General features: G+C 39.3%; 2 protein-coding genes across 3 annotated transcripts in view; both read right to left on the bottom strand.

Moving 5' to 3' along the window:
* Positions 1 to 16,790, bottom strand: part of nck1b (NCK adaptor protein 1b) — a 29,881-nt gene extending 13,091 nt beyond the window's left edge. The window contains exons 1-3 of one of the 2 annotated variants that reach the window (XM_067485833.1): positions 16,543 to 16,790; positions 3,621 to 3,673; positions 1,175 to 1,415 (exon numbers count right to left, since the gene is read on the bottom strand). In XM_067485833.1, the coding sequence (XP_067341934.1) occupies positions 1,175 to 1,400 (226 nt within the window). In that variant the 5' untranslated portion in view covers positions 1,401 to 1,415; positions 3,621 to 3,673; positions 16,543 to 16,790. The remainder of the gene's footprint in view (positions 1 to 1,174; positions 1,416 to 3,620; positions 3,674 to 16,542) is intronic. The other variant, XM_067485834.1, reaches the window with a different exon arrangement.
* A 2,942-nt stretch (positions 16,791 to 19,732) lies between these two features.
* Positions 19,733 to 22,968, bottom strand: slc35g2b (solute carrier family 35 member G2b). The gene is made up of 2 exons (XM_067485832.1): positions 22,502 to 22,968; positions 19,733 to 21,476 (listed from the first exon to the last, which is right to left on the bottom strand). The coding sequence occupies exon 2, from the start codon at positions 21,447 to 21,449 to the stop codon at positions 20,199 to 20,201; it is 1,251 nt and encodes a 416-aa protein (XP_067341933.1). The 5' UTR covers positions 21,450 to 21,476; positions 22,502 to 22,968; the 3' UTR covers positions 19,733 to 20,198.
* Between the last annotated feature and the right edge of the window lie 4,196 nt (positions 22,969 to 27,164).

The raw sequence follows: 27,164 nt of genomic DNA, 5'->3' as shown, positions 1-27,164 counted from the left end.
ACAAGTAAACTCTCAGATTCATATAAAAATCTAGTTAGACCAGTTAAATAACGGCCATTTTCCTGTTTTTTTTTCTTGCAGTTTTCTAATGTGTGAAAGTAAATTAAAGGAAATGAAATTGTTTTTCAGAGTTTCACTTTTGCTTTTTAAATTAAAAAAAAAAAGAGAATAGACTCTTCATCACATTTAGAATTTTAGCTTCTGAAAGGAGACTTCAAATACCATGACCCATGAGTATCACATTTTATGAAACCACAAGAGTAATATTATATGCAAAAACAAATGCCAAGCTATCTGGCTGTGATCCAGGCTGGATGCCAGTGGTCAGAATGTGTATTCCAATGTTTTCTGGACGGTTGTCATCAAGAAGAATTAAGTGAAGAGAAATGGTAACCTTGGCTTAAATACACAGATACATTTGGCTTAGCACAAGGCCTTTGGCAAATGGCAGTGCCCAGAAATATTGCCATTGTGTTAACAGTAGAGACAACACACGTGCTGTGTCAATATCAGGGGTGATAAGAGCTAAGGAAACCCTACTGTCAATGCTTACACACAAACAGAATGAGGAGGCAACCGATAACATACAACAGATCATCTAGTTGTCCAAAGTTCCACAAATTCTTTGAAATCCCCCAAAAAATGTTACTACCTTACCTGAACTAATCTTCAAAGTAGAGGGAGAAATCACAACCTTACACAAGATACTATACTAAAGACACTCAGCCAGATACTAACTCTTTAAGTAAGCTGTGAGAAAAAGTAGCTCACAGCATTCCAGCCAATCAGGCATCAGTCTGAGACCATCTTCCTACGTAGAAAGACATGCAGTACATTAGATACCACAGCAATGTGGTCAAAAACAAACTGGGGTTTACCTGACCTAGATAAATGATACTTGGTGACTCAACTTTGTTTGGCTTAAACAACATCAATCAACTTTGTATAAAGCACAAACTTAAGTGAGTTTACATAAACTTAAAAAAAGATATGAGTGAAGATACAAATGTTTGGAGTGAAAATATCTATGCATATTAACTTGAATCTTGTGAGCTTTTATAACAAATAATAACTTTGGGTAGTGTAGATTTGAACATGGTTTCTGGGCTTTAATTATTAAACTATTACATGTGGGATTCAATACTGAAACAAAGTATGACATAATTTTCTTTACCAAGTGTGTCTTTAAGATTCTTGACAATAGAAGCTTTCCTGGCACTGTTTTTCCTTTCCACATAGTTGGATGGCACAAAGCCTGTTTTGTTGGTGGCATTTCGAACCCTCCACCAGGACTTTGAGTCATCGAGAAGCCAGAGACGCTCGTTTTTCTTAATGTCCAGCTCCTGGTCCTGCTGAGCCATGTAGTCAAACTTGGCGATGACAATGACCTCTTCCGTCATCTTGCACAAGGTAAACTAATTTAGAGAGAGGGGGAGAACAAAAAGACATCAGATGTCATAAAATAAACAGTTCACATTACCATTATAACCAAATACTGAGCAAACAGTCTACCACACAATGTCATTAGGGCCAATGTAAACTTATGTGCAGCAGTAGTAGCCAGGCCTTGACTTTTAACACTTGCCCGCTTTCCCGGGACAAGTAAAGTCAACGTCGTGGAGTTGCCCAATTAAGAAAGTGAAAAATAAATGTGATTGACTGCATTGCCAAACATTGATTCATTTGTGTTGCCCTGCCAAAATGTTAGCATTGACCTCCACATACTGAAAAACACACACACAATCATAAACTAGTTTCATTGTAGAGCTATATTTTATAGCATGTCTTTGTGCAGTGACGTGGCCTTCAGCACCTTTTTTAGTCATTAGCTGCAGCTTGGGTTTATCAAAGTAATAATGTGGCAAAATTTCTGTGTTGTTATCAAAGTAACTTCATATTTTGCTGATTGTTTAATGCTTATTGATGCCATCTCTGGTTAAAACAGAACTGAAAGGTGCACTGACAAACAGTCTTTAAACTTCTCCCATCTGAGAGACCAAACCCTGCCACAGTTCCAGCTGTCTGAACATTTTTTCTTAAACTGCCACAGCAGTATAGATGTGCCGCAGTTAATGTTAATGAGTAATAGGTCTTTTCTCACCATTAATAAAATACCCACTACTAGATTAAAATAATTTTAGTATCACCAATAGGCTAACTAGCAAATTGTAACAGAAAATGTTGCCTCAATGTGAGAAGAATTGATGACCAAAGCACAGCAGCTCTCTGAAACATGATCTTTGTCAACTCCCCAAAACTTAAAGATGGCTCGACTTTAACACTTGTCTGCTTGCCTGGGGAAAAGTAAACTTTATGTTTGGGCAAGTGAAATGTGTCATGCACTTGCTCGATATGGCAAGTGAAAAACAATGACAGTCTGATTTACACTGATTTATGTGTGCTGCCCCACCACAGATCAGTATAAATTGTATTTCCCTGTACATCTGCGCTATGCTTGCTATTAAAGTATTCATGAGCTCTCATTTCAGGTGAACCAGAGACCGGATCATATTTTTTATTCAACACGGTCCTATCCGTTAACTAACTTTACAAAGCGTTAATAACATTGATCGACACTACAAACCAAGTGTTCATCGTGTGTTATATTGTATGTAACTTACATCAACTTCCTTAAGCCACCTGTGTCACACACTAAAAATTTGACTGGCAGCTGCAGACATGAGCTACTACAGTAATTTAAACGGTGTGAAAGAGGCAAATGATCCGTTTTGTTACCAAAGTATAGAAAATATTCATGAAGAAGCCCCATTGATGTAGCGTCAGTGTTTCAAGTTGCAAAACCTAATATGTTTGGAACAAACCTCCAGTATTTAAATTAATCAGCTTGTTAAATGTATGGTGTACTAAAATTCCTTAGTCACAATTATCCTGATATCAGTCGACAACCCTTTCTACCAGCTGAGCTACTTCAACATTTACATTACCTCCTAATTTTATGTTTTTATGGTAATAGAATAATAATTGTCCAAATCCCTATTTCTTTTATTTATCATTTAATAGGCCAACATTTTCGACTAGTTTGGCTATCAGGGAAGTAAAACATCTCAGGTACTTCCCTTAAGGCCAAGTGGTTTACAAAAGTCTACTGAAATTTGTACAAATAAACTGTGTGTGTGTGTGTGTGTGTGTGTGTGTGTGTGTGTGTGTGTGTGTGTGTGTGTGTGTGTGTGTGTGTGTGTGTGTGTGTGTATAATACTGTGAATAGAAATACAACTTTATGAATAGTTCTACCAGCTACTACAATGATGAGAATATCATGATGACACACTTCTGCTCTAGTTCTCATCCAGGCTTTCCCCCAAGAAGCTGGTAAGTGTAGCTATTGTGTAATGCTGAACTTTTTGTGCTTTTTTGAAACAGTGACAAAAAAAGCATTTAATCGAGATAAAAAAACAAATCAAGAAAAAAAAAAAACCTACTACTACTACTACTACTACTACTACTACTACTACTACTACTACTACTACTACTACTACTTTACTTTAAATCCAATTTTTTAATACATATATCCAACATATCTAGTCAAACTATGGACAATAGGACTAAGCTACCTCTCTGTCGAGCATTCATACACATCTTTTGGAAATAGATCGCTGTACCTGCACTGCATCAAAGCTGAGAACTTGAAGGGCTCTGATAGTTCTCTGTAGACCTAGGAAAAAAAAACAAAAAAAAAAAACAAAAAACCCAAATATAAATTCATTCTTCAACATGTTCCATGTTCTCAACCGTGTTAACTATTGAACAAAACTCAGGTAGTGCCAATTTAGAAATATCCTAATAGTATATTCATGCCAAAAAATGGACAATGTTATTCAAATACAGCTGAGCCAGAACCCCGACAGAATGCCAGCTAAGATTTCCACAGTTTAGTCTCTTCAGATATAACTTTCCCCCCACCAATTGTATTGTTGAAAGAACATAAGTTGTCCTTTCAGTCTTTAACACTAACATCTGCCACAGCATAGAGCAAATCTCTCAGTATTCACATTCTTCGTAAATTTACAGGGAGGATGATTTCCTTTTAGCAGCAGTCCAACGATTGTCTATTGTATTAGGCATGAACCTGGGAGCCAGGAAGATGGCAAAGATTATTGTAAAGGGGAAGTAAAGAAAAGGGGCACTGTGCGTCAGCAGTGTGTCTACATCAGGAAGTGAAGCCCTCACTGAGTGCTAATGATGTAGGATATTATTTTAGGTTTAGCACTGGCCTATAAATATTTCTAAGTATGCAGACTATGCAAATGTGAACTATACACAAATTAAGCTTCATTGTTGTAATGATGCTTATCACAAGAACTTTCAAGTTCCCCAGGCATCTACAATTATAATTTTGGAGTACTGTAATCCACAATCACAATTTGTTCATGTGCAACAATGAGCACATTCACAACAATTGGTCTTATGACCAATCTAGCCATCAGCACAGTCAGGCTGTGTTTCGGTTATTACTGCAGATACTTGGGTCAACACTGACAAAGCAAGGCACTACAGAAGCAGCCTCTTAGCTGCTCTGGTCTCATGGGAGTGGATGGAGTTTTGTGTGTGCGCCAAACCATTGATCCTTTGCCCCCATTCTTGTGGCTGACTGAGTGTGTCGAGACACACACCGGGTAAACAAAGTTTTGCCTTTCACGTGCAAAAAAAATGTGCAAGTTCAATAAACAATGCTTTTGAAGCGCATCCATGCACAAAACTGGCTATGCAATGGATCTCAGCTCACCTTTCACATAAGCAGGTGAGCGCTATGATTACTCTTCTGAAGTGACTTCAGAGGGGGAAATAAAGTGGTTTAACAAGTTTGTTTACTCAACATGAAAAAATTGACAAAGTAACTGTTTGAGGTTAATTTTGTTTCCGAAATAATTACAGACGCTATTAATTTGTCCACCTGATATTGCAGGTCCTACATTGAGAATATTGCATGTACGCACATCACAATGAAAACGCTGAAATTATATAATCAAGCAGTGGGTCTGCTTTGTTGTCTGCAGGTGATAGTTTACACGTTATTTTCATAAATCCTTCAACAACACCTTGCTTATTATCAAGCCAATGAACTGGCTCAAATGTTTTCTCTGAAGCTGGAGTTTCAAAATTATTACAAAAATCTATTTTTAACCTAAGTGAATCGATTCACAATCTAAGATATAATATTGAACACTGGTATGGCCTTTATAATGAGTAAATAGCAGTACCAAGGTGGTAGCAAGGTGGTGGAATGGTGGTGTTTGCATGTTCTCCCCATGCTTACGTGGGTTTTCTCGTGTTGCATCAGTTTGCTCCCACAGTTCAGTGACATGCATGTTCGGTTACCTGGTAATTCAAAATTGCCTGTAGGTGTGAAAGTGACAGTGAATGGTTGTCTGTCTGTGTACATTCCTCTTTGTTGGCCCTGAGAAAGGCTGGCAACCTGCCCAGGGTGTGCTCTGCCTTTTGCCCAATGACAGCTGCATTGACGGATGGATAATACCAAGGTTTTAAGAAAGTGAGCCCAATTCTGAAAACATGGGAGTGGGTAGAGTTTCACTTTCCTCCCTTTGACTAACTTTAGGGACCAGACACTATACACATTGATCGAAAGCTGTCTTTTTTTTTTCTTTTTTTTTTTTTATTTAAAGAACAGGTGTCTAGGTTTCAGCTGCAGCTGGCCTTCAGATAGGCCCAGAACCTGATCTTAGGCAAACAAGCTGGCTAGAGAACCATTCCAACTACAACAAGATGTGTAAAATAAGTAAACAGTGAAAAAAAATACCCTCTTTGTTTCAGTTGTTGACGCAATGGATTATCCTTTAAGAGATCACTGTCTACAGGAGAATAAAGACTATAAGACAATATGGACTGTGACTTAAAGATCTCAAACCAGCATTGTCATTCATGTAGTTTATATTAAAATGTAACCGGGGGGATATCTGCGGTCTGGGTTTAATTCCTGATGAAGGTTCTTGTTGACTTCATTTACCCAAAAACATTACAGTGTATAATGTGGTTTTATCTCATAGCATGTTATTGCCCGCTCCTTTCCATCTTTAATTAAATTAATGAACACTGGGAGATATGTTAGAGCTGCAAAGAAAAACAAAGAGCTGATTTACTCTCCTCAAGTGCTGCCTCTTTCACGAAGACAAAGGCAACAATCTCTCCACTCCCTGGGTTGGGCTGGATAACTGTCTGCCAAAGAGGCTGACATGTGTGTATACGAACTCCCTCTCCATTTACAACACTGTTCCCTAACCATCTTTTTACCAACTTTCTACTCTCCCAGGTTCAGTTCCCGCTTAGGGTGCTAAGCACCAAGTGCACATTAACACCACAGTGAGTTACGACAGATGTGAGGGAGGATCAAAAAGTTAGGCAACAGATGCTGCTAATCGTACAGCTACAGACTGAGCCTGGGCCACTCGCCTCTTAACCAAACACAATGTCAGACAGGTCAAACTGGTCAAATGGTGTCACATTCATGTCTAATGCGGATCTCTACTTACCCTGCTGCCAGGCAGAATTAACAGGTAGCCCACTCCCTAACCATTTTAATGTTAAAGAGCATATCTCAACAAATCACATCCAAGTCCGATGCATTTTTTTGCTTCCACTCATTTACTTTTGACTTTCTAAATCTATATATATATATATACACAATAGATAGTGTTTCAATTATTTTCAATTATTATGAAATAAAACATTTAAAAATGCACCACACTTCTGACAATACCAGCATGTTGGAATCAGCAGCCTCCTCTCTAGTTTTATGATTAGAAGTACAGACCAAATTCAGACTAATGTGGTACAAGTGTGGGACTATCTTCTTATTGTAAAGTGAGATGGATCAGTAACAGCATCAGCAATAATAGTATAGTAACGATTCTAAAACACATGCAGAGGAGAAGAGACAAAGAGGCAACTGTGGCACAGGAGCAGTCATCCACCAATCCCGCAATTGTTAGTTTGATCCTTGGTTCTTTTGGTCACATGTCCTTGAGCAAGACACTGAACCCCAACTTAGTTGCTCCCGGTTGGCCAGCTGCATAGCAGCTCTCCCATCGGTGTGTGTGTGTTTGTGTGTGTGTGAGATTGTAAGTACGAATGAGTGAATAAGAAGCAGTGTAAAGTGCTATGAGTGCCAATAGGTAAAAAAGCGCTATATAACTGCAGACAATTTACCATTTACAAGGGGCATTACCGATGCAGTGACATAATGGATCACCGCTACCAGTCAAATAGTGTATGACCTTAATAATGAGTAAAAAGTATTATTAAGTCTTTGAAGAAGTGAGGGCAAGTCTGAAAATATTGTGTGTACCAAACTTTGACAGGTTTGTGGCTGTCAACAAGGGCGGCCAGACCACATGGAATAGTAGACAGGTAGTCAAATCTTGTAGCGAGCAGAAAGTGCATGTGTTTCCCAATTCCATGCAGCTACTGTACTACAGCTTAAACAATTTCTTTCTCTCAATATTTTAAAGTGATCTACTGACAGTAGAGCAATAACTGCATGCCCAAATCCCAGTCCACACACCAGGTGTGTTCTTGAGTTAAACACTTAAAAGCTAGCTCCCCAGGTGCCACTGGTGGCTTCCCACTGTTTAAATGCAGAGGAATGCAAATTCTATTGCAAAATGCACATGTAAATGTACATTTACTCAGTAAAGATAAAGCTTCTTCTCGTAACTGATCAAAAAAAATAAGTCATGTAACCTGCTTCAGGTGCTTCATAATAAGAACATTCCAGTAGTTCACCAGCAAACTAGAATAACAACAAAAGTAATTACACTTGTATCAATGCTGTCTTAACATTAACAGATCACATTATAGGATACAGACATTATCATGCAACTTCCTTCCAATTTTTTAATTTTGGGATTACACATATTGTGAGTGAGTGTGAGACTTAATAGGATACAAATAAGAGGTCAACCCATCTGAGAATGTATAATCCACACTACTGTTAATTACCAACACCAAGCTGATATAGTGGATCCATCTTATCTACTTTATAGCAGCAAATGTGGTTCACTGGCAGGTCAACACGCATTACTATTAGTAACTCACTCATGTTGAAGAGTGCCAACACTGTTCACATTAGCAACAGACCAATAATGTAAATCTGGTACTTTTTAAATTGTAAAATTTGTACAAAGCAAAGTAGTAGTGATTCTCTATAGTTATTTTTTTTTTTACTAGTCACTAAAACTAAAGCAGCAGACAAACCACAACAACTGCACATCAGTGGTGTGATAGAGATGCAAAGTGCAACTTTGCGAGTTCTTTTGTACCTACAAAACAGTCCTGATGAGTTCACCACATCCTGCAGTCTACAGCTGCTGCCAATACCCTTTTGTCCCTGCAATGAAAAATTAAATTGGAGATCTAGTCAAACAGCACACCTAGTGGCCCAAGTGATACCGCATGACATAGAGAAACAATATTAGACATACAGTGTACTTGAGAAGAGAAGTTGAATAATGTTAGTATCCAGTGACTAAAACTTCATTCACTAATGTCAGTCTTCATTCACCAGACAGATTGAGCTCCAGAGTAAAAATGGAGTGACAACACCACAGTAGACAACACCAAGAGTACAATCTTCTTCACCGAGCGGGCAAATAATGTACCAATGCTCAGCAGGAATGCTGAGGCACTGCGACAGCAACAGCATGAGCTCAGAGGCAGACAGAGTAACCTAATCCCTGTGACAGCCTGCTAAAATCACAGGGCTCTGCTGCCTTCAGGAATGTACTCTGTATGCTTGCTGCTCACTCAGCCCCTCTGGCACTGCTACACTTCCGCCAACCAACACCAAAACTTATATTTTAGCCAAAGGCTAGGTCTTCTTTACAAACAGACCGTGCCGGAAAGCAACGTGCCGATGAATACATGCTTGTACCCTTTTTCACATCGAACCACAGCAACAATAACCCATGAGACTGCATCTCATCCCAGCTGTCCTAAATTCTCTCAAAACAAAATAGCAGCATATCAGCAAGGGGTCATGGGAGACTTGGCAGGCCAGCTGTGAGACAGGAAGTGTGGACACAAGGGTGACCGGATGATGGGAAAATGATGCAATCTGACAGAGTGCAGACCTGACCCTTGATTTCAGATGAGTTCAGATAACATCTTTGCTTTGCACTGATGCCTGTAATGTACCTCATTAAAGAGATGAGATGGTGGCGGAGATGTCTACAACCAGTTTTGACACACTTGTTACTGGAAAATGCACATTTCTCTAAACTATAAAACGGTACGGTTTCAGTGTCATTAAAACTTAATTAAGGACAGAGGGGCCTCCAGTGTTTTGGACTAACCATATAGGCTCATGAACTGTGTGAAAGCAGTTGGTTCTCCTACCCGCGGGATCCCCCTCAGCAGTTGGGAATGGCCAAAAATAGATTGTGGCTCATGTCCTTTGAGAATTACCAGAAATTTACTCTCATAGCAACAACCAACACTAGAAGTTTCGGGCTTTCAGGCAAGCTTCACATCAAAGGGTCCACTCAAAACAAATGTGTGAGAAGCAAACACACACTTACGTGTTTAAATTATATTTTACAGCGATTGAGACACAAAATGCGAATGCCTTGTGAATTTGAGCCAGGCCCCTGTAATGGACTGTACAAATTTCTTAAAAATAAGACGAGAGCCATATTTATGAAGCTAAAAAGGGAATTTTATCAAAATAATTACGTATAATCCAATATACATAATTATCACTCTAGAGCAAAATGTAATTAACTTTGATCAGAAACCGTTTCTTAAACAAATCTATGGTTGTAAGTATTCTGAAAGACTGAACATGCTCACATCAGAGGCTATTGATAGCAATTTAACATATCACATGATCATGAAATAGATAAGGGTAAATTACCTTCAAGTGTTTTCACTTCCCTATTTTCACTTCCCCCTTTGTTACGGCTACATATTGCCGACCAGAGTACAAGGCTTAATGTAACCATCTAGCCCGCAGAAAGAAATGGTAATGGCAAAATGACACTGTTGCCTAAAATCACCTGCTTCTAAAAACAAATTGTTTATATTAGGCGTGTAACGGTGAAACTAGCAAAATAAGAAAAAGAGAGACAAAAAAAAAAAATAAAAAAAAAAAATAAAATAAAAAGACATAAGTAGTGTGCTTTCAATCAACACCAGCCCTGGGAGCAAATTACATAAGCAAAGTCTCTGTAGGAATCCTACAATGTTGTAAAACAGACTTAAAACTTATAACCAATGTCAATGCTTATTTGAAAGACCAAAGTGAATGTAAGCCAGACTCGGGTTATTAAATTATTACCTATTGTTATTTACAGTAAATGAACTGTCTACAACTGGCCTTAGCCAGAAGCATTAGACTATGAAAATATTTGGATCTTTTTATAAGCAGATACCCATCTGAACATAATACCTCTGCGTAAGAAAGCATGTATTTCTCAGACTCCACCTACAATAGCAGAGCCTACACATCCATATCCACACCCAACAAGTGCCAATTGTTGTTCTGGGTGGCCTATTTGCTTATAGCTACCAGGTCCAATGATGGTCACGCCTAAGCAAAATGGGATCAAGGCAATAGTCAAATAAACCTTCAGTTACTTCACTAACTGTACAAGCTCAAGGGGGATTTCCCAATGACTAATCCAAATTTACAAAGCAGGAGGATTCCTAACATCAAGTACTACAGTATGATAAAGCTGTTTGTGGTTTGGTTTTGTGTGCTGTTGGGATACTTAAAACAACTAGTAGCATTAAGCAGTCAGTAAAAGAGATGATCCTCATAAAAACTCTATCTGGCCACACATTGTACTGTAGCTGAACACTTGTTGCTGCTAAAGCCTTACGGAAAAGCTATTGTTACAGTCAAAATAGCAAATAATTTGTAAACCACAAGATAATAATCCAAACAGTCTTTGTCAAAGAGATGAAAGGGATATACTGGCTTCCTCTTTGTCGTTGTATATCCTAGCAAACATGAGCCTTATGTTGATGTCATAATAGGGCTAAAGAAGCCACTTGGGACAGAAGATTGGTACAGCCACGTGTTGGAACTTGTGTGCAAGCATCCTGAGGCCAGGAGGCATTCCAGATTGCATGGCGATGCCACACAATTTAGGAGCTGCAAAGAGCATATGAGGACTTGTATGCTAGGTTGGGAGGGAGAGGTGGAATTGTACAGGTTGGCGAGGCAAAGAGATACTGATGGGAAGGATGTGCAGCATGTTAGGGGGATTAAAGATAAGGATGGAAATGTGTTGACAGAGTGGAAAGGCAGGTGGTCCTGGTGACATACATGTGGAGGTATGGAAGTGTCTGGGAGAGGTAGCAGTAGTGTTTCTGACTAGTTTGTTTACCAAGATTTTGGAGAGTGAGAGGATGCCCGAGGAATGGAGGAGAAGTGTATAGGTGCCAAATTTTTATAAACAAAAGGAGATGTTCAGAGCTGTGCTACAGAAGAATACAGTTGATGAGCGAAACAATGAAGTTGTGGGAAAGAGTAGTGGAAGCTAAGCTAAGAGCAGAGGTGAGCATTTGTGAGCAGCAATATGGCTTAATACCTAGAAGGAGAACAACAGATGCAGCATTTGCTTTGAGGATGCTGATGGAGAAGTACAGTGAAGATCATAGTGAGTTGCATTGTGTCTTCATAGATTTAGAGGAAGTGTATGACAAGGTGCCGAGAGAGGAGCTGTGGTATTGTATGAGGAAGTCTGGAGTGGCAGAGAAGTATGTTAGAGTGATGCAGGACTTGTATGAGAGCTGTAAGACCGTGGCGAGCTGTGCTCTGGGTGTGACAGAGGAGTTCAAGGTGGAGGTGGGTCTACATTAAGGATTGGTTGTGTGCCGTTCTTGTTTGATCTGGTGATGGACAGGCTAACAGATGAGGCTAGACTGGAATCTCCATGGACTATGATGTTTGCAGATGGCATTGTGATTTGTAGTGAGAACAGAGAGTAGGTGGAGGAAAATCTAGAGAGGTGGAGGTCTGCTCTGGAAAACAGAGGAATGAAGCTTAGCTGCAGTAAGACAGAATACATGTGTGTCACTGAGAGGGACACAATTAAAACGGTGAGGTTACATAGAGCAGAGGTGAAGAAGGTGCAGGACTTTAAGTACTTAGGGTCAACGGTTCAGAGCAATGGAGTGTGGAAAAGAGTTGAAGAGGCGAATACAAGCAGGTAGGAACGGGTGGAGAAAAGTGTCAAGAGTGTTGTGTGATAAAAAGAGTATCAGCGAGAATGAAAGGAAAGGTGTTCAAGACGATGTTGAGACCAGCGATGTTGTACGGCTTAGAGACCGTGGCATTGAAGAAGAGACAGGAGGCAGAGCTGGAGGTAGCAGAGCTTTATGATTTTGAGATTGGTTGTGACTGATAAGGATGGACAGGATCAGAAATAAGTACAAAGGGACAGCTCATGTTAGATGTTTTGGAGATAAAGTCAGAGAGGCCAGATTGAGGTGGTATAGACATGTTCAGAGGAGAGACTCTGAATATATCGGTAGAAGCATTCAGAGACTGGACCTGCCAGGCATGAGGTCTAGAGGAGGACCAAAGAGGAGACTTAGTGAGGGGACATAAAGTTAGTTGGTGTGAGAGAAGAGGATGCAGAGGACAGGGTAAGATGGAGGCACATGATTCGCTGTGGCGACCCCTGAAAGGGAACAGCCCAAAGGAAAAGAAGACTGTTTCATATTAACAAGATAATTGATAGGAGACAGACAAAAACAAAACATTTTCTTTAGAATCCCGCAGCACTGTCCACACACATTTTAACCCCTGGGAGATATGTTACCTATGAAAGTAAGAGTTCTACAATATATTGACAGTATTATGTGTTTGTGCCATTTTACTTTGGTACCTTTAAGGAATACTGTCGAACAGGACACTGGTATACAACAATGTTTAATATTTACACTTTCCAGATATTCAATTTGTGCCACCATCATTAATATGCTAGGGTTCACACTAAGGCTAAACCAATTTCTACCAAGAAGCTGTGTAAAAGCTACAAACACTGGGACTAAGATTTGTTTTCATTAAAATAATGATTTTGTAATGATAAACGAATAACATTTTAAAGCAGACAGCGCAAGTCTGATTTAAGTTCAGCTGGGGTATATTTTAGGGATGTCACAACATCTGTCTAATTCAATCACACAGCTTTCATTCTGTTTGTAGTGATAGATTTTGGTCAACTGTCTTGTAATTTAACCAGTCCACAGCCCAATTTCCCAACTGGAAGCTATCAAAATATTGTTAAACTGCAGTAAGCTTGTTTTGATATTACTGCATATGCACGTCAAATGCTGTAAGTGTGAATGATTATTCAGTTTTAGCGTTCTGTAATACAGGTTCCCAAATGCCACATAGGGATAAGATTTTTCTCAACCTATACATGTGCAACAGAAGTATGTGTTTGGAAAAAGGGCCCCAGCCATACGTACGACATAGAATTGGCCTAGTATCACACACCGTCCAGGTTTTTAGCTGAATCTCCACACATGACTGCTGATGTTAATGACAAGACCACAGCTTAATACTCTCTTGCTTAAACATTTCGTTGTAAAACAGACAGTTTAGCTATCTACAGTGAAACAGACTTGTAAGATACCTAGTCTGTTGTTTCAACAAATTTACTTAAAATATCTGGAAGTGGGCGAATTAAATATAGCTTCGGTGTATGACAGTAAAGATGTGGCTACGCTTCAAAGGTCTACTTTCATAAAGACGAAGGTCTGTATTCTAAAATACCCATTTGCACAATATTGCTTTTTTAGTCATAGGTACATACTAACCACTGTCAACACACTGAAGGCTGCAGCATTGGGTACAGTACATAGATCCTCATTTTCCACTGCCAAACCCACTAAACCAAAAACCCTAAACTATTATGAACTAATAAAAGGAAAACACCACTGAAACTGCAGTTGTTTTCTCTTTGAGGAAGTCAAATCACTTACTAAATGAAAACAGTTGGCAAATGTTTTGACCACAGATACCATCCCTACTTCTGTAAAGTGTTATCACCATTAACTGTGCAGTGCTCAATCACTTGCATTTGCATGCAATAACAGCTTTTTTTTTTTTTAAAAAAAGCAAAGAAAACAAAATCACAGTCAAACGAGGCACCCTTCACATTCTACTCATTGCTCCTGCTCTTTGCGCTTGAAAAAAAAGAGTAAAGTTCCCTTTTCTACTTGGGGCCTTATGTTAAAATATAGATAACACTTTTGTTATTGACTCTTCACAGATGTGTAAATGCATGGGCAGTCAAAAGAAAACATGGACAGAAAAAAAAAAATTAATTATAAGAAAATGAGGAAATGGAAGAGAGCTTGTGCAAAAACTTCGATTAGAGAGATGTGAAGAGAGATATGAGACATGCAGAATAACATTTCCACTTCAACTTCATTAGAAGTCTAATGCCTCTTAACAGGCTAAATTCCCAAGTTTGTTATTTGACCAGGGCATTTTCAGCCACATTAATTTTTTGGCCAACATGAAAATGCACAGTTGGCATTTTCCCCTAGGCTGTGTGGACAGATTTGGCAGCTCAAAGCAACTGGCATCACATAGCCAGTCACAAAGAAGGAGACAAGGGTAGGACCTTATACATAAATAGCTCATTGCTGCATATCGATAAAATATGCTGTCATAATTTTGACATAAGATTGTTGTTAGAGAGTATACAGATTAAATAAACAGGGCTACACCACTGCAACATTAACGTGCAATGCTTAGTATTCAAAAGCTTTATTTCAAGGAGAGTCCTCAGTCCTGAATGCAAGCTCCTGGTGGCTGATCGCCAAAGATTTTTCTCCATTGCTTGTCCATTGGCCATTGGGGGGGGCTGGTGGCTCAATGGGTAGAACATCGGGCTGGGATGCAGAAGGCGGCTGGGTCAAATCCCACCCCACCAGGCGTGGCCCGGCCCAGCCACCAAGTGCCACCTTGGTGCCATTCCCGAGCCTAGATTAAAATGGGAGTGTATCCAGTGTAAAAAGTCATGCCAAATCAACGTGCAGAACACGTTTTGCTGTCGCAAACCCTGGAGGGACAAGCCAAAAGTTGTTGATCTTGCTTGTCTACTGCCCATTATCACAACCTAGAAATTAGTCTCAACTGTCATTAGAAAAATATACATCAGCCTTCAGGCAAATTATGATGGTAGGCAACACCACTGCTCTTCCTGCAAACTGTGGCTACCCTCCCTCTGACTCCCACCAAGAAAAAGCTAGAGCAGACCAAATGCCTCTCTCTCCCCCTCTCACCTCCCTACAACCTTAATGAGAGACTGCGAATAGGTCAGTCAGCATCACAATAATTACAGAAACTGTGCCATGCAGCAGCTGCAAAAGACCCTCCTTTGGCATTTGGAAAGTCACACATGCCACCCCCTTAAATCATTTTAATCTAACCAACCCCATATGTTTCGATTAGTGCAATGAAATACTTGAGCCATATTAAATCTGCTGATTGTCTTGCACCACTTTAACAAACCACACAAACATAAGTTAGACCAGTTTGCCAACAACTGGACAGACCCATCATAGACTGTGCTACTGAAAAGCATGACATTAAGTCTGGCTTTGTGACGTAGAAACAATATTAGGAGAGTAAAGAAAAAAGATTTAAAACTGTCAAATGATGAACGTTCAGATATTTTCTTACTACTATACAGTAGTTTACTCAACTCTGTTTAAAGGACAGCTGATTAACATAAGAGTAATTGGCAACAAATCCAAACATTTGACTATCAACCTTGTTTTCATTTCATTCTCAATAGTCCATTTTAAAAACATAACTAGTAACGTATGTAAAAACCATACAATCCCCAATGCCACTGCATCCCCGTTTAGCAAAATTAAAGGGAGTTGGCGTTAATGTTAAGGAATGCCAACACTGTGACCGTGACAAAGCTAGGTCCAGTCGGTGGACAACACCGAACTAGTTTTACGTAGTTTCATAAAACACAGTCACTAAATATAATAAGGCAGTGTGCTGGCAGCGACTAAATTAGAAGGTAAATCGTTTACAGTGGCTGCCTCTAAGGCGCCTCTCCGTTCGGAGTTTCAGACAAAATATGGGGCATTGAGCCATATGCATTTAAAGTGTTAGCAACGTTTAATTACTGAGCAACAGATTTCTTTTAGCTTTCATGTTTTAACGTTACCTTAAGCGTGACAACGTGTATCCCAACTTAGCTGACGTTAAATCGGCTATAAAAAGGAAAATGTGCTTTAATTTAATTTAATTGTAACAAAATCTCGGTTAACATTGCAGTCAAACTAACAGTTAGCCACCTGGGTCGGGGTATGTTGGCCATGTTGGCCATGTTGGCAAGGCGACAGACTGGTTTTGTCTATGGTTCACAGTTAGCAGTTAGCCGACGTGAGTTTTGGCGTTGCTCGGTGAGTCGGGATGAAGCTAGCCTGTAGCTCTGCTGAGAAACGTTAGACCTGGAGCCTGTGTCAGACGGCTTCGCCGTCAGTGGCAGCTCACTTTCATATCACGTTCATTCAATGTCTTACCTGGTAGTTAAGGCCACCTGTTCCTATCTCCTTTAAGGAATATTTGATGTATAGAAGCGTCACAGAAGCCGACGCACACAAATGATGTCCAGAATCCTAGCTAGCAGGCAGATAATGTCCCTCTCCACCAAGCTAGCCTAGCTGAGGAGATGGTGTGCGCCGCTGGATCTGCATTTCTGTATGAGAGCATGTCATTGCTCGGCAGCACGGCTAGGCTAACTAGCAGCTTCACAAGCCGTCCAGACTCCACGTCTCGCATCTGATAGGCTGGACATGCCTATCAGATGCGAGACTTTCTTTTGATTGGTCAATACACCATGTCAGTCTATCACACTGCAGCTGCTGATGTTTTGCGTTTCCATAATGATCCATCGTGTTTTTCGCGTTGTCACTCTAAAGAATGAACCGAATGGCTAATATACAGTAATCGTGTTTTCAAAAGAGTATTCTTACATAAAAAGAGATGCCTTCACACCGGAGTAGTGCTGTTAAACTAATTGTTCATCATCAATTGCCCAAAAGAAAACTTGCACTGTAAGGTTTACTGACTGGAACTTACGATTCACTCAGGCCTTATTTCATATAATTTACTATTATTATACCTTTATTTCATTATGATATTAAGGTCATAAAAGTGAAAATGTAAATATATTTTAAATAGGAAAAGTCTAGGTGTCCTTCTCTTCTGGTGTTTCTAAGCATTCCTAAAAGTGCCCAGTCATCTGCACCACCAGTCAACATATATAAGCCTACAATAAGTCATCATCAAATTCCATTCAGGCCCTGCAAATGGCAAACGTTGGTACTGTAAGTTGGAAGGTTGTAGTAGCTTGCTGCAGGATGCAATCTGTTTCCTGCTTAAACAGATGGCCCTCACCAACATGCATTCTACTTTCTGCACACAAAACCCCATGTCAAAACAACACTGCAATACAACATGCACAGTGGGAATTAAAATTCCTATCTGAGTTTATACAACTGTTTAGTTTAAAAATAAACTTTGGCTATTGAACAGTGTTTGAAATGGTATAACCCCCCCCTCCCCCCAATAAAAATAATACTCAGAAAGCTCAGCTTAAAATGGGTATTTTTTTTTCTTTCTCTCAAAAATGTGATAATTTGTCTTTTTGCGTACAACTGATGCAGGGAAGATGATAAAACTCTAACCATCTTGTGTCTATCCTGATAATTGTGAATGATAATTTAAAATAAATTCAATTCAGTCATTGTTATTACTCAACATTGAGCACTATTTAACAAAATTTCATTTGTGTTATGCAAATTCTAGCTTTCTGGCTAACTTTATCATTGTTTTATGGTAGTTGTTGTTGTAAATGAAAGGCACTTATATATTTCCTGTGAATATTGGTGATGGACTGATGGTGTGTGGTTTCAGTACTAGTGTCATATGTGTGATGATAACACATAGTATTGTAGAGCATTTGTGTTTATATCCTATGTGATATGATTACATTCAGCAGTTTTATCATACTTCTGGTTGTGTAGTCAACGGTAACTTTAATATTTTTTCTTTTGCAGTGAAAAGAGAGAAGGGTGTTAGTTCATGTGGTAAAATAATTTTTATCTAAGAAATATTCTCAGCTGACTGTAGTTAACCACAAGATAAACCACCAATTACATTCATTATATCAAGTATCACTTCTGCTCTCTGGCTAAGGAATTAGGTGGCTTGTGAATGCCACCTGCTGGGCTGATTGTGAAACATACATGATGTGTCACTTTTGAATATGCCACACATTGTCCTTCATCCACTCTGCATCAGTATTATACCCTTATTTCATTCCATCAGTGTTGCTTTGCCAAAGGGAAATCACAAACACTGACTGCATCAGTCACAGAGAAAGGAAACGTTGCTGGTTAAGCCACTGAATCCTCCACTGCAGAAAAAGCTAATGGTATTGTGTTGTTAAAGGGAACTTTAATTCAATACAGTGTACCTGCCTCTAGGCTTTGGTTTGATATGCGTCTGAAAGTAAACAGAAGCAGTGTCCAGGGATGTACTAATCACTAGTGCTACATATCAGCCAGCTGCTGGTGTCAGAACATGCGTCAGAGGCAGTGAGAAAATATTAAACAAAAATATTATTGGGGGAAAATAGTGTATGTGATTTTTTTTAAAGAGTATTATTAAGATACTGTAGAATATCTGATGTCCCAGAAACTTTTGTTTGCAAATTTTTATTCAGTTTTAATAAAGTCAAAATGTATATTTGTCACGCGTCTATCCTGATAAATAAAACCCTCTATGCAGTGGTACTTTAAGTTTAGGAACCCCTTTCTCTTTCTGCGTATAACATAAAATGTGATCAGATTTTCATGCAAACTCTAACCCAATTAAATAAATGAGACGAAAAGGCACACTTATTTGTTTATTTATTATTGAAAAGTATCCAATCTCAAATATTTGTGTGTGGCAAAACCCTTCAGTGCCTTCACTAACTTGCATGAGCCCCTTGTGTTGTAATATCTTTCTGTAACTGTAAACATTTCCAGTTTTCACCGCTGCAAATTGGCTTGGGGATAGTTTAACCCATCTCTCCTAGCAGAACAGCCTCAACTGTTGCGTGATTGCCTTCAGGGTGTTTCTACAGCATTTCCACATTTCAGCATTTTAGTTTAAGCATGGATACGGTGACATTTTCCTGGAGGATTTCCTTTTACAATTTAGAATTCATTTCTCATGTTAAGCTGTTTTGTTGCAGTGACAGCAAAACAGGCCTAAATTACAATATTGTCACCAGCATGTGGGGTAAAATACTCATGTTAGAGTACTGTGTAGTATTGTGTACTGAGAGTACAGTGTTTGGTTGTTATCAAACATAAAATTTCTATTTAAAGCCAAAAAGTTCAACCTTGATCTCAGTCACCCATACATGTTTTTTTATTGGCCTTCTGCCTTGTTAATTTCAGCTTTTATAACTTTCTACAATAAATAAATAAGTATATTTTGTGTTACCGCTGTTGTTTGACTGGGCTTGTTTTAGTTTTATGAAAATCTAATCATGTTTTAAGACACATTTATGCAGAAATGAAACAAATTAGTTCAGCATGTTCTTTTTCACGTTCCTTTTTCATGTTCCTGTGCCGACCACCAAAACAACATTTTATTTGAAAATCAATTATGCCATATTGGCAACCAAAAAATGGAGGCTAAGAAAATCAATACCAGTTGTTTTATGAAATGTGGCTGTACTTATTTTTATTCTTGTTTTCCCAGTATGTATGAACGATTTCTTAGCTGACATTTAAACAGTGTTACAAGTGTGGCAGTGTAACAACAGAGGGATACGATGTACCTTGTTAATATTAAAGGTGCATATCATCAACTAATTGTCTTACAATGTCGCTCACAGAACCAGATTTAAAATATTGGAGAAAAATAAATCACAAAATCAAACACATTTTTAATTATTTTTTTTTGCTGACATTTTGGTCTGTGACACAAAGCAGTATTATCATTGGGAAATTGTCACCATATAACATTTGTCTTTTATTTCACACACAACTATTAAGACAGCTACACAACTGGCATTCTTCCACACCACAACAACACAAATCATTAGTTGAAGATTCAGACATTCTTTGATCTGTACAACCAAGCAACAATGTAAACAAATAGACTGACATATGTAAAATCATTTGATGGGTGAGTCTAGGATCTCTTGATAATCCTGCCGAATGGCCCTGCTCACCCTGTACAGCTTGACTCCTGTCAGCGTGAACACGCTGATCATGATGACCAGGCCTCCAATGACGTCGTAGACAGATGGGATCATCCTCAGAACAATGAGCTGGAGGAACATGGCAACCACTATTTCTAGGTGCTGCACTGTGCTAACTAAGGCTGGATGGAACTTGTTTAGAGCATAGTACACTCCCAGGAATGCCACGGTGGAGCAGATACAGATTCCAATTAAATAGCCCCAGGTCTCCGCATCTAGAGGAATGATGGGCTCCTGCATGATGAACATGGTGGAGGCACCCCACACTGTGCCTGTCCAGCCGAAAGTAAAGAGTGCCGTCCACATGCTGACACGCTCCTTAATGGCTCTGTAGACGATCATGGAGAGGGCAGCTGTTAAACCGGCCATCACTGTCATTGTGTAACCAAAGGCCTCCTTCCAAAAGCCCAGCCTGGACTTGTCATTATCTGCTACATTTGGCACCATGACCAGGCACAGACCAAATACGCTGCCCACCACTGTGACCACATCTGTGTAGCACAGCCTTTCATCCAGTAGCAGAAAGGCCAGTATTGCACTAAAGACTGTGGTTGAGGCACGCCACATAATGGTGCCATTGCTGGGTGGTACTATGGCAAAAGAGGTGTAGGCGCAGGTGATAGAGATTACGTTGCAGACACCATAGAAGAAAAGACGCATGCGGTAGCCTGCAGGGCCAAATGGGGCCTCGTGGTAATAGAAGACAACCAGGATGGACAGCACTTGGATCACAGAGCGGATGAACAGTAGCTCAAGGGATGGCACTTTAGAACGATCGGCTGCTAAACGAGTAATCAGGGCCACGCACCCATGAGCTACCGCGGCTCCAAATAGGGCCATCCAGGTCACCCTAGAGGCCAATACATTCGCCTCACCAAAGCTGGCCAGCTGGCCACCAACCCCCTTGTCTCTTTGCACACTTGGCTGCTTAGGCTGGGTCTCCAGAGTTCCAAATAAAGTCCTGCCACCTTTGCTGTCTGATACCAGTCTCTTTCCCACATTGGCTTCTGCAAAGGTGCCAAAGTCCTCGAAAGAGGGCGCGTCATCATACCCTTCATCACCAGGCTGAGGGAAGTGAGTGGCATATTTTACTGTCACTGTGTTTGGGTGAATCTTAACCCGCTTTTTTGATCCGTACTGAAGGGAGGATGAAGATACATCCATGTTCCTTGAGGTGTCAGAGGGGAAAATCTGAAAAATGAAATCAAAGTAATTACAGTGGAACTGAGCTTAAACAACATTCGAGCATTATTGACCTGTGGTCTGATTTTCTGTGGTTTCCTGTGTTTTTTCCCAATAAGAGGTTCTCTGTGCATAATGCATGGACATAACAAGCACACACTTATAAGACTTATCTTACTTAGCGTTTTACTCTGCCGAGCCTCACACTCATGTTTTGTTACTTCTATATTTATCCCATGCGAGCTCATATAAGCAAAGCAGGAGCCACATTCTGAGGCTGATGCAGTCTGATGGGAATGAAATTACATAACAGAGAACCACAGAGGGGACAAGACATGAATGTGGGCCACTGATGATAAGAATGGAGTTGCACGCCATAAATTAGAAAAAAATTCAGCTTAAAAGAAATTATTGCTGAAAGGTTGCTTTAGTCACATCAAATATTTCTGATGCTTTATAAAGCAGTGGGGTTTGGATTGCAGAAGAGATATGTGAGTGGATTTAAGACTGAGAAAATAACATTTAAATTATAAAAACATTTATTAAAAAAAACACCATTGCTGTTATTTTAAAAATAATTCAAAATAATTTTCAGATTACGGCAATCCCTTAAGACAATGCATGAATCCAAAACCACAAGGGGGCAGATAGACACACTTATTTGCAGCAACTGCGCCTCCTTTTCAAAACCCAAAATAATATAACTTGGTCCTTGTTTATACTGACGGAAAAGCGTGTTTAAAAGCTTATGACCAAATTAACGATGGTCTGATATTTTTACCTCAACAAAAAAGAAAAAAATAGAGGGAGGGTGGGGGGGACAAGGTAAATTCTTATTTTTCGGATGAAACCGAAATAAGAGATTACATCTCTTTTATTTTTTAAAAGTAGCTTTTTGTTGTTTTTATTAAATCGATTTTAATTTGGGTTAAAACGGACGCTCCTACAGCCTATGAGTCATTTACGTTACAGCAGCCTAATAGCCTAAATGAATGCAGCAAGAAAAATACATAAAACATCGGAAAATATCTTACCTTTTGTTTTTTCAATATCTCTTATTGTTACATAAACCCAGGTCTATGTCATAAATGAAGATTTCGTTTGAATTGTTGATCTTTACATTTGGTCAGCTGCAACTGCCATTTCCCCATCTTCCCCTTGGAGTGGAGCGCCTCCTGAAGATGCGTGCTGTTTATTAGCCCTCCGCGCTGTCGACGGACGCTGCTCCTGCTCCCTCCTCTTCTGCATCTGATGAAGCTGAAGCTGCTGTAGCTGAGCCCGATGATGATGATGAAGACGACGACGATGAAGCTGAAATGAGGAGAAAGATGGAGATAAACGACTATCACTGTTCCAGCCAGGGGTTGCTCCTCATGCTCCTCCTCCCACCGCTGCTTCCCACTGAGGTGGGAATATTAAATAAATAAAGATCAGAGTCAACTGTTGCCTTCTTGGATTGATCGGTGGGGGGAAACGCAGCATTCTCCAATGATCACAGTCAACACCTAAATGGCAGAGAAGCATGCTGGTATTTATGAGGAGGCTTACACCACACATATACCATGAGACAAACAGTCATGTGGTAACATAAAGGAGAATTGTCCATAGTAATAAGGACTGTTTAATATGGCATTTGACCAAGTCACCACTTTGAGCACAATAACAGCAGAAAAACACATCAACTTCATGTACAGAAGATTCACAATCTCAAAAATGAACATTTCTACATTTTACCCTTACACCACCCAGAGCCACTCATATTCTCCATCTCTCAGAGGGGAAAACATGTGCCTCAATCCCCACTTTAAGAGGAAGATTTGATTTTCCTTTCTGAGTTAATTATGCTGTAATGATGTAACAACGGGTCTGTTTTCCATCTTCAACACAAATCGGTTTAATTTGCACCTTACCTTTCTTATAACAATAATGTAAGTCGGGTTTGAAGGGTGGGCTTTACCTCCTGCGACACTCCTAATTTAGCCGCGCTTGCATCATTGCAACAATGCATATTATTTATTTAATTTGGTGTCACATATTGAAGTCTTTCAATCCCATAATCCTCTCTGGGATCCTCATTTGTTTCACGAAGGCTCTCATGAGACCAATTGCTCTCTCTTGAGTATAATGCTGATTTCACTACTTGTCCTTGTTCCTAAGAACAATACTTTGCTCTGTTTTTAGGGAAATCCATCACTTACAAACGCCAAATACAATGCCTAAAGGAAGTCAGCTGGAGTCAATGCTGATGTAAACAACCTCAAACAAAATTAAAGGTGGGGGGTGGGGATGTTACTGACTGCAGGTTGATGAAAGGCAGGCATGTATTTCACTTAAACATAGCACTCAAAGTACATTTTTGCATTTAGCTCCCCCCAGGCAATGCCACTGCCTTTATAATATGACTGTGATTTAATTGGTACAGAGCACTACGGATGGTGAGTTGTGATGCAGTGGCAATTACCTATTTATAGACATCATAAATTGGCCAGAAGGCAATGTAAACTTTAAGGGATATATTTGACCTACTGGTGAGCAAAAGTTGCAGTTGAGTCTCATTATCTTAACAATGGATAATGGAAACAATGGAGAAGATAATGGATTTTTACTACAGGCAAAACTCCAGAGTGACTGCTGGGGTGTGTGTGAACACCCACTTTTTTCCCCATGGGAATAAGTGAAAGGAAATAAAAACATTGTAAACTCTAAAATGCTGGACCACAATGAAACTGAGAATCAATAAAGCTATCTTGCTTCATTTGACCATCTAGAGTGAATAATCTTGCCATTAGAAATTCATGAAGGGTTTTAATGATTTACTTGAAGAATCTGTCGAAGAGGAGTTCAAGGAAATGAAATGTTGAAGAGTTTTTTTTTAATTATCTCACTTAATAGGGGACTGCATATGCTCTATTAAACATCTCTACAGAGATAGCCATGCATTAAGCTTCCCTAATCATTACTAGATCCATTTTACAATATGTCAGGCAGCTACAGCAGAGGCTACACTAGCAAATTCCAACCTTACAATAAAAGCATATTGCACTTTTTATGCACAAACACTAAGTAGGCTATACCATGTAGCTCAGTGCACATCGCACATTACCATGATTCTTCTAAATTGAGCTTACTGAGTAAACAATGGCAATATAAAGGAATTACTGTCAACAGTAGGTCACATTTGTTACTATGCAATCTAATGCATCAAGTGCAAACCTTTTTACTACTTATTATAATCTTAAGGTTGTGGAGTGATTAGCAAAAAGCATACTGCAGAAAATCTGAGAGCCCTGTGTTGTGTTTTGCATTGATCACTTGTGTTTTTTCCCCCCCGTGTGTCTTGTCTTTTTAAAAGGCTTTTACAATGGACATGTTGCACATTTATCTTCCATCTGTGGCTTAGGTCATCTGTCATCGATTAGGCAGTTATATCTTTGTTGTATTGGCTGGGCAGCAGAAAACAACAGACTAGCATTCTTTCTACTGGTACATTGACTGACAGGCTTATACAGTTATATATGATTTGGAAAATAGGGAAGGTGAGAGCTCAGCTTGTCTCTGCCACGTAGTAAATAAAGTGGTATAAATGGAAGATGGTGTCCTATTGTAAATTGGCAATTTGTGTGTGGGTGGTGAAAGAATAGATGCGGTTCTTGTTTTTTTCAGTGTTAGGGGGAAGATATGATCAGGCACACATGACATTTTCCTTGTTTACAGCAAGATCAGTGATAACTCTCTATATGGATAATGTAAAATTTATAACATCTATATACATATTAACAGTAATTTTACAATGCATATTATGTTGATTCTTCTTGTAAATGTAAATTCCAGTGGATTGTCACTGAATCCCGGATCAAGGCTAGTTGAGGGAAAGCTGAAGGCTGAGAAAACCCATAGTTAATGTTCAGAAAGTTGTGAAAGACCAGCATGATGCTACCTGCAAACATTGCTCTGAGAATAGTTTCTCCCCACTGGCAACACCGTGGTACTTGTGTTTTCTCTCTATCTGCTGAACCCAAAATCAAATAGTGCCTCATACTTACATGAATCTTAAATGGGCCAACTCAGCAGTTTGTTCTAAATAGAGCCTTTTTAATTATGTAGGAGAAGAAGAGAATTTCTACTATCCCGAAGGGGAGCTTCTTGTCTTTTTGATATTCTCTTCCACGCTGACCCAAAAGGAAACAGTATAAAACTAAACAATAATTTCCCTGCATCAACTAATGAGGTGCATAGAACATTTCCCAATAGCAAAGTCCAATAGCGGTCCTAACGTACATTATTTACTTCACTCAGTTAGTAAAAATATACACTTCTTACTAGTTTTCATCAAGTTAGCAGTAATTGCAGGGTAAACAAACCTATTTAGTGACTGTTTTTTAGTGAAGCTAACTTAAAAAAATCAAGTACAGCAGCAATAAACAAGGCAATAACACTATTACACCAGTGGGAGGAAGCAATTCACAAAAAGGTGCTTCGTCTGCTGGGAAAACTTGTAGTAAAATATCCTGGTGCAATTCATCAATCCAGTTCAGTTGACAGTTGACCTTTTTCTGAAATTGAATGACCCATCTGCTGGCATTTGGTTTGAACAGAGGGACGACATAGTTTTCAAAAGTGCATTGCTGCAAGTTAAAGTATATTTCAAGTTAAAGGGCAACTTCACCAATTTTTAATTTCCATCCATTTATTTCCATCCAGAGTTTCACAAACTGTTTCACTTTAAACTTTAAGACACTAGTCAGACTCTTCTCCAGGACACCCCAAAGATTCTCAGTAGGGTTCAGGTGACCTTCGAGTGTGTGAAAATGAGGTCTGATGCTCTCTGAACCACTGTCTCATAATTCGAACACCATGAATACTGGTATTGTCATCTTGAAACACACGGAAGCCATCAGGGGGGGAAAAGGTAAATCAATGGATAAGAAAACCTGGTCATTCAGTATATTCAGGTACTCACTGAATCAGTTAGTGTTGAAAAATGTGTTGCCAGCTGAAATGATAATTACTGCACTAATTATTCAATGGAAGGCTCTTAACTAATTGCTCAGTTAAATCCAGGTGGTGATCACTAAACATCACTATAACTATAACCCAAAATACTCTATTCCAGTACTGTATTAACTCATCACCCTAAACATACACCACTGGATGACATCACTTCGAGAAGTCAGCTGACCATAGGGCCTGTTTGTTTGAATCTGACATTGATGGAAAACATATAGTCTACCTCTGACAGACATGTCAGTTGAAAAATTTTAAATCAAATATAACAATAATTCTCAAAAATATTTATCAATTATTTATCCTAAACGTAACCTAAAAGTATCAATGTATTTAGACTATGACAAGCTTCTCATTAAAGCAGTTTTCCAGTTTTGCAACAACTTCTCCACACTCCTGATCAAACTTGTTCCCGCTGCAGCTGATGATGAGTTCAACACATCTTTTTTTTCCCCTTACTGTGATATTATCAGTTGCTCAGAGCAGGGAAAGCCAAGCATAATTGGATCCTAAGCTCCAGCAGCAATTAAATGTCTTTATTTTAGGTTGGTCTCTTTTATTTTATTTTTTTTGGTCTGTCCTACTGTGACACTTCACTGTGCCTGTGAGAAACTAATAGTCAGTAAAACGTTTCATTTGTTTCTGAGTAAATTTCACTGTATTACTTGGGAGAAATTTGGTGGGGACTGTCAT

This window comes from Channa argus, chromosome 19 (genome assembly GCF_033026475.1).
Source record: "Channa argus isolate prfri chromosome 19, Channa argus male v1.0, whole genome shotgun sequence".
In the NCBI taxonomy this organism is placed as follows: Eukaryota; Metazoa; Chordata; class Actinopteri; order Anabantiformes; family Channidae; genus Channa; species Channa argus.
The sequence above is the reverse complement of the archived record's forward strand: the minus strand, read 5'-3'. Positions and strand labels throughout refer to the sequence as shown.

Bases quoted from the DNA above. Each gene is read 5' to 3' on its own strand.
- slc35g2b (XM_067485832.1), bottom strand. From the start codon at position 21,449: ATGGATGTATCTTCATCCTCCCTTCAGTACGGATCAAAAAAGCGGGTT.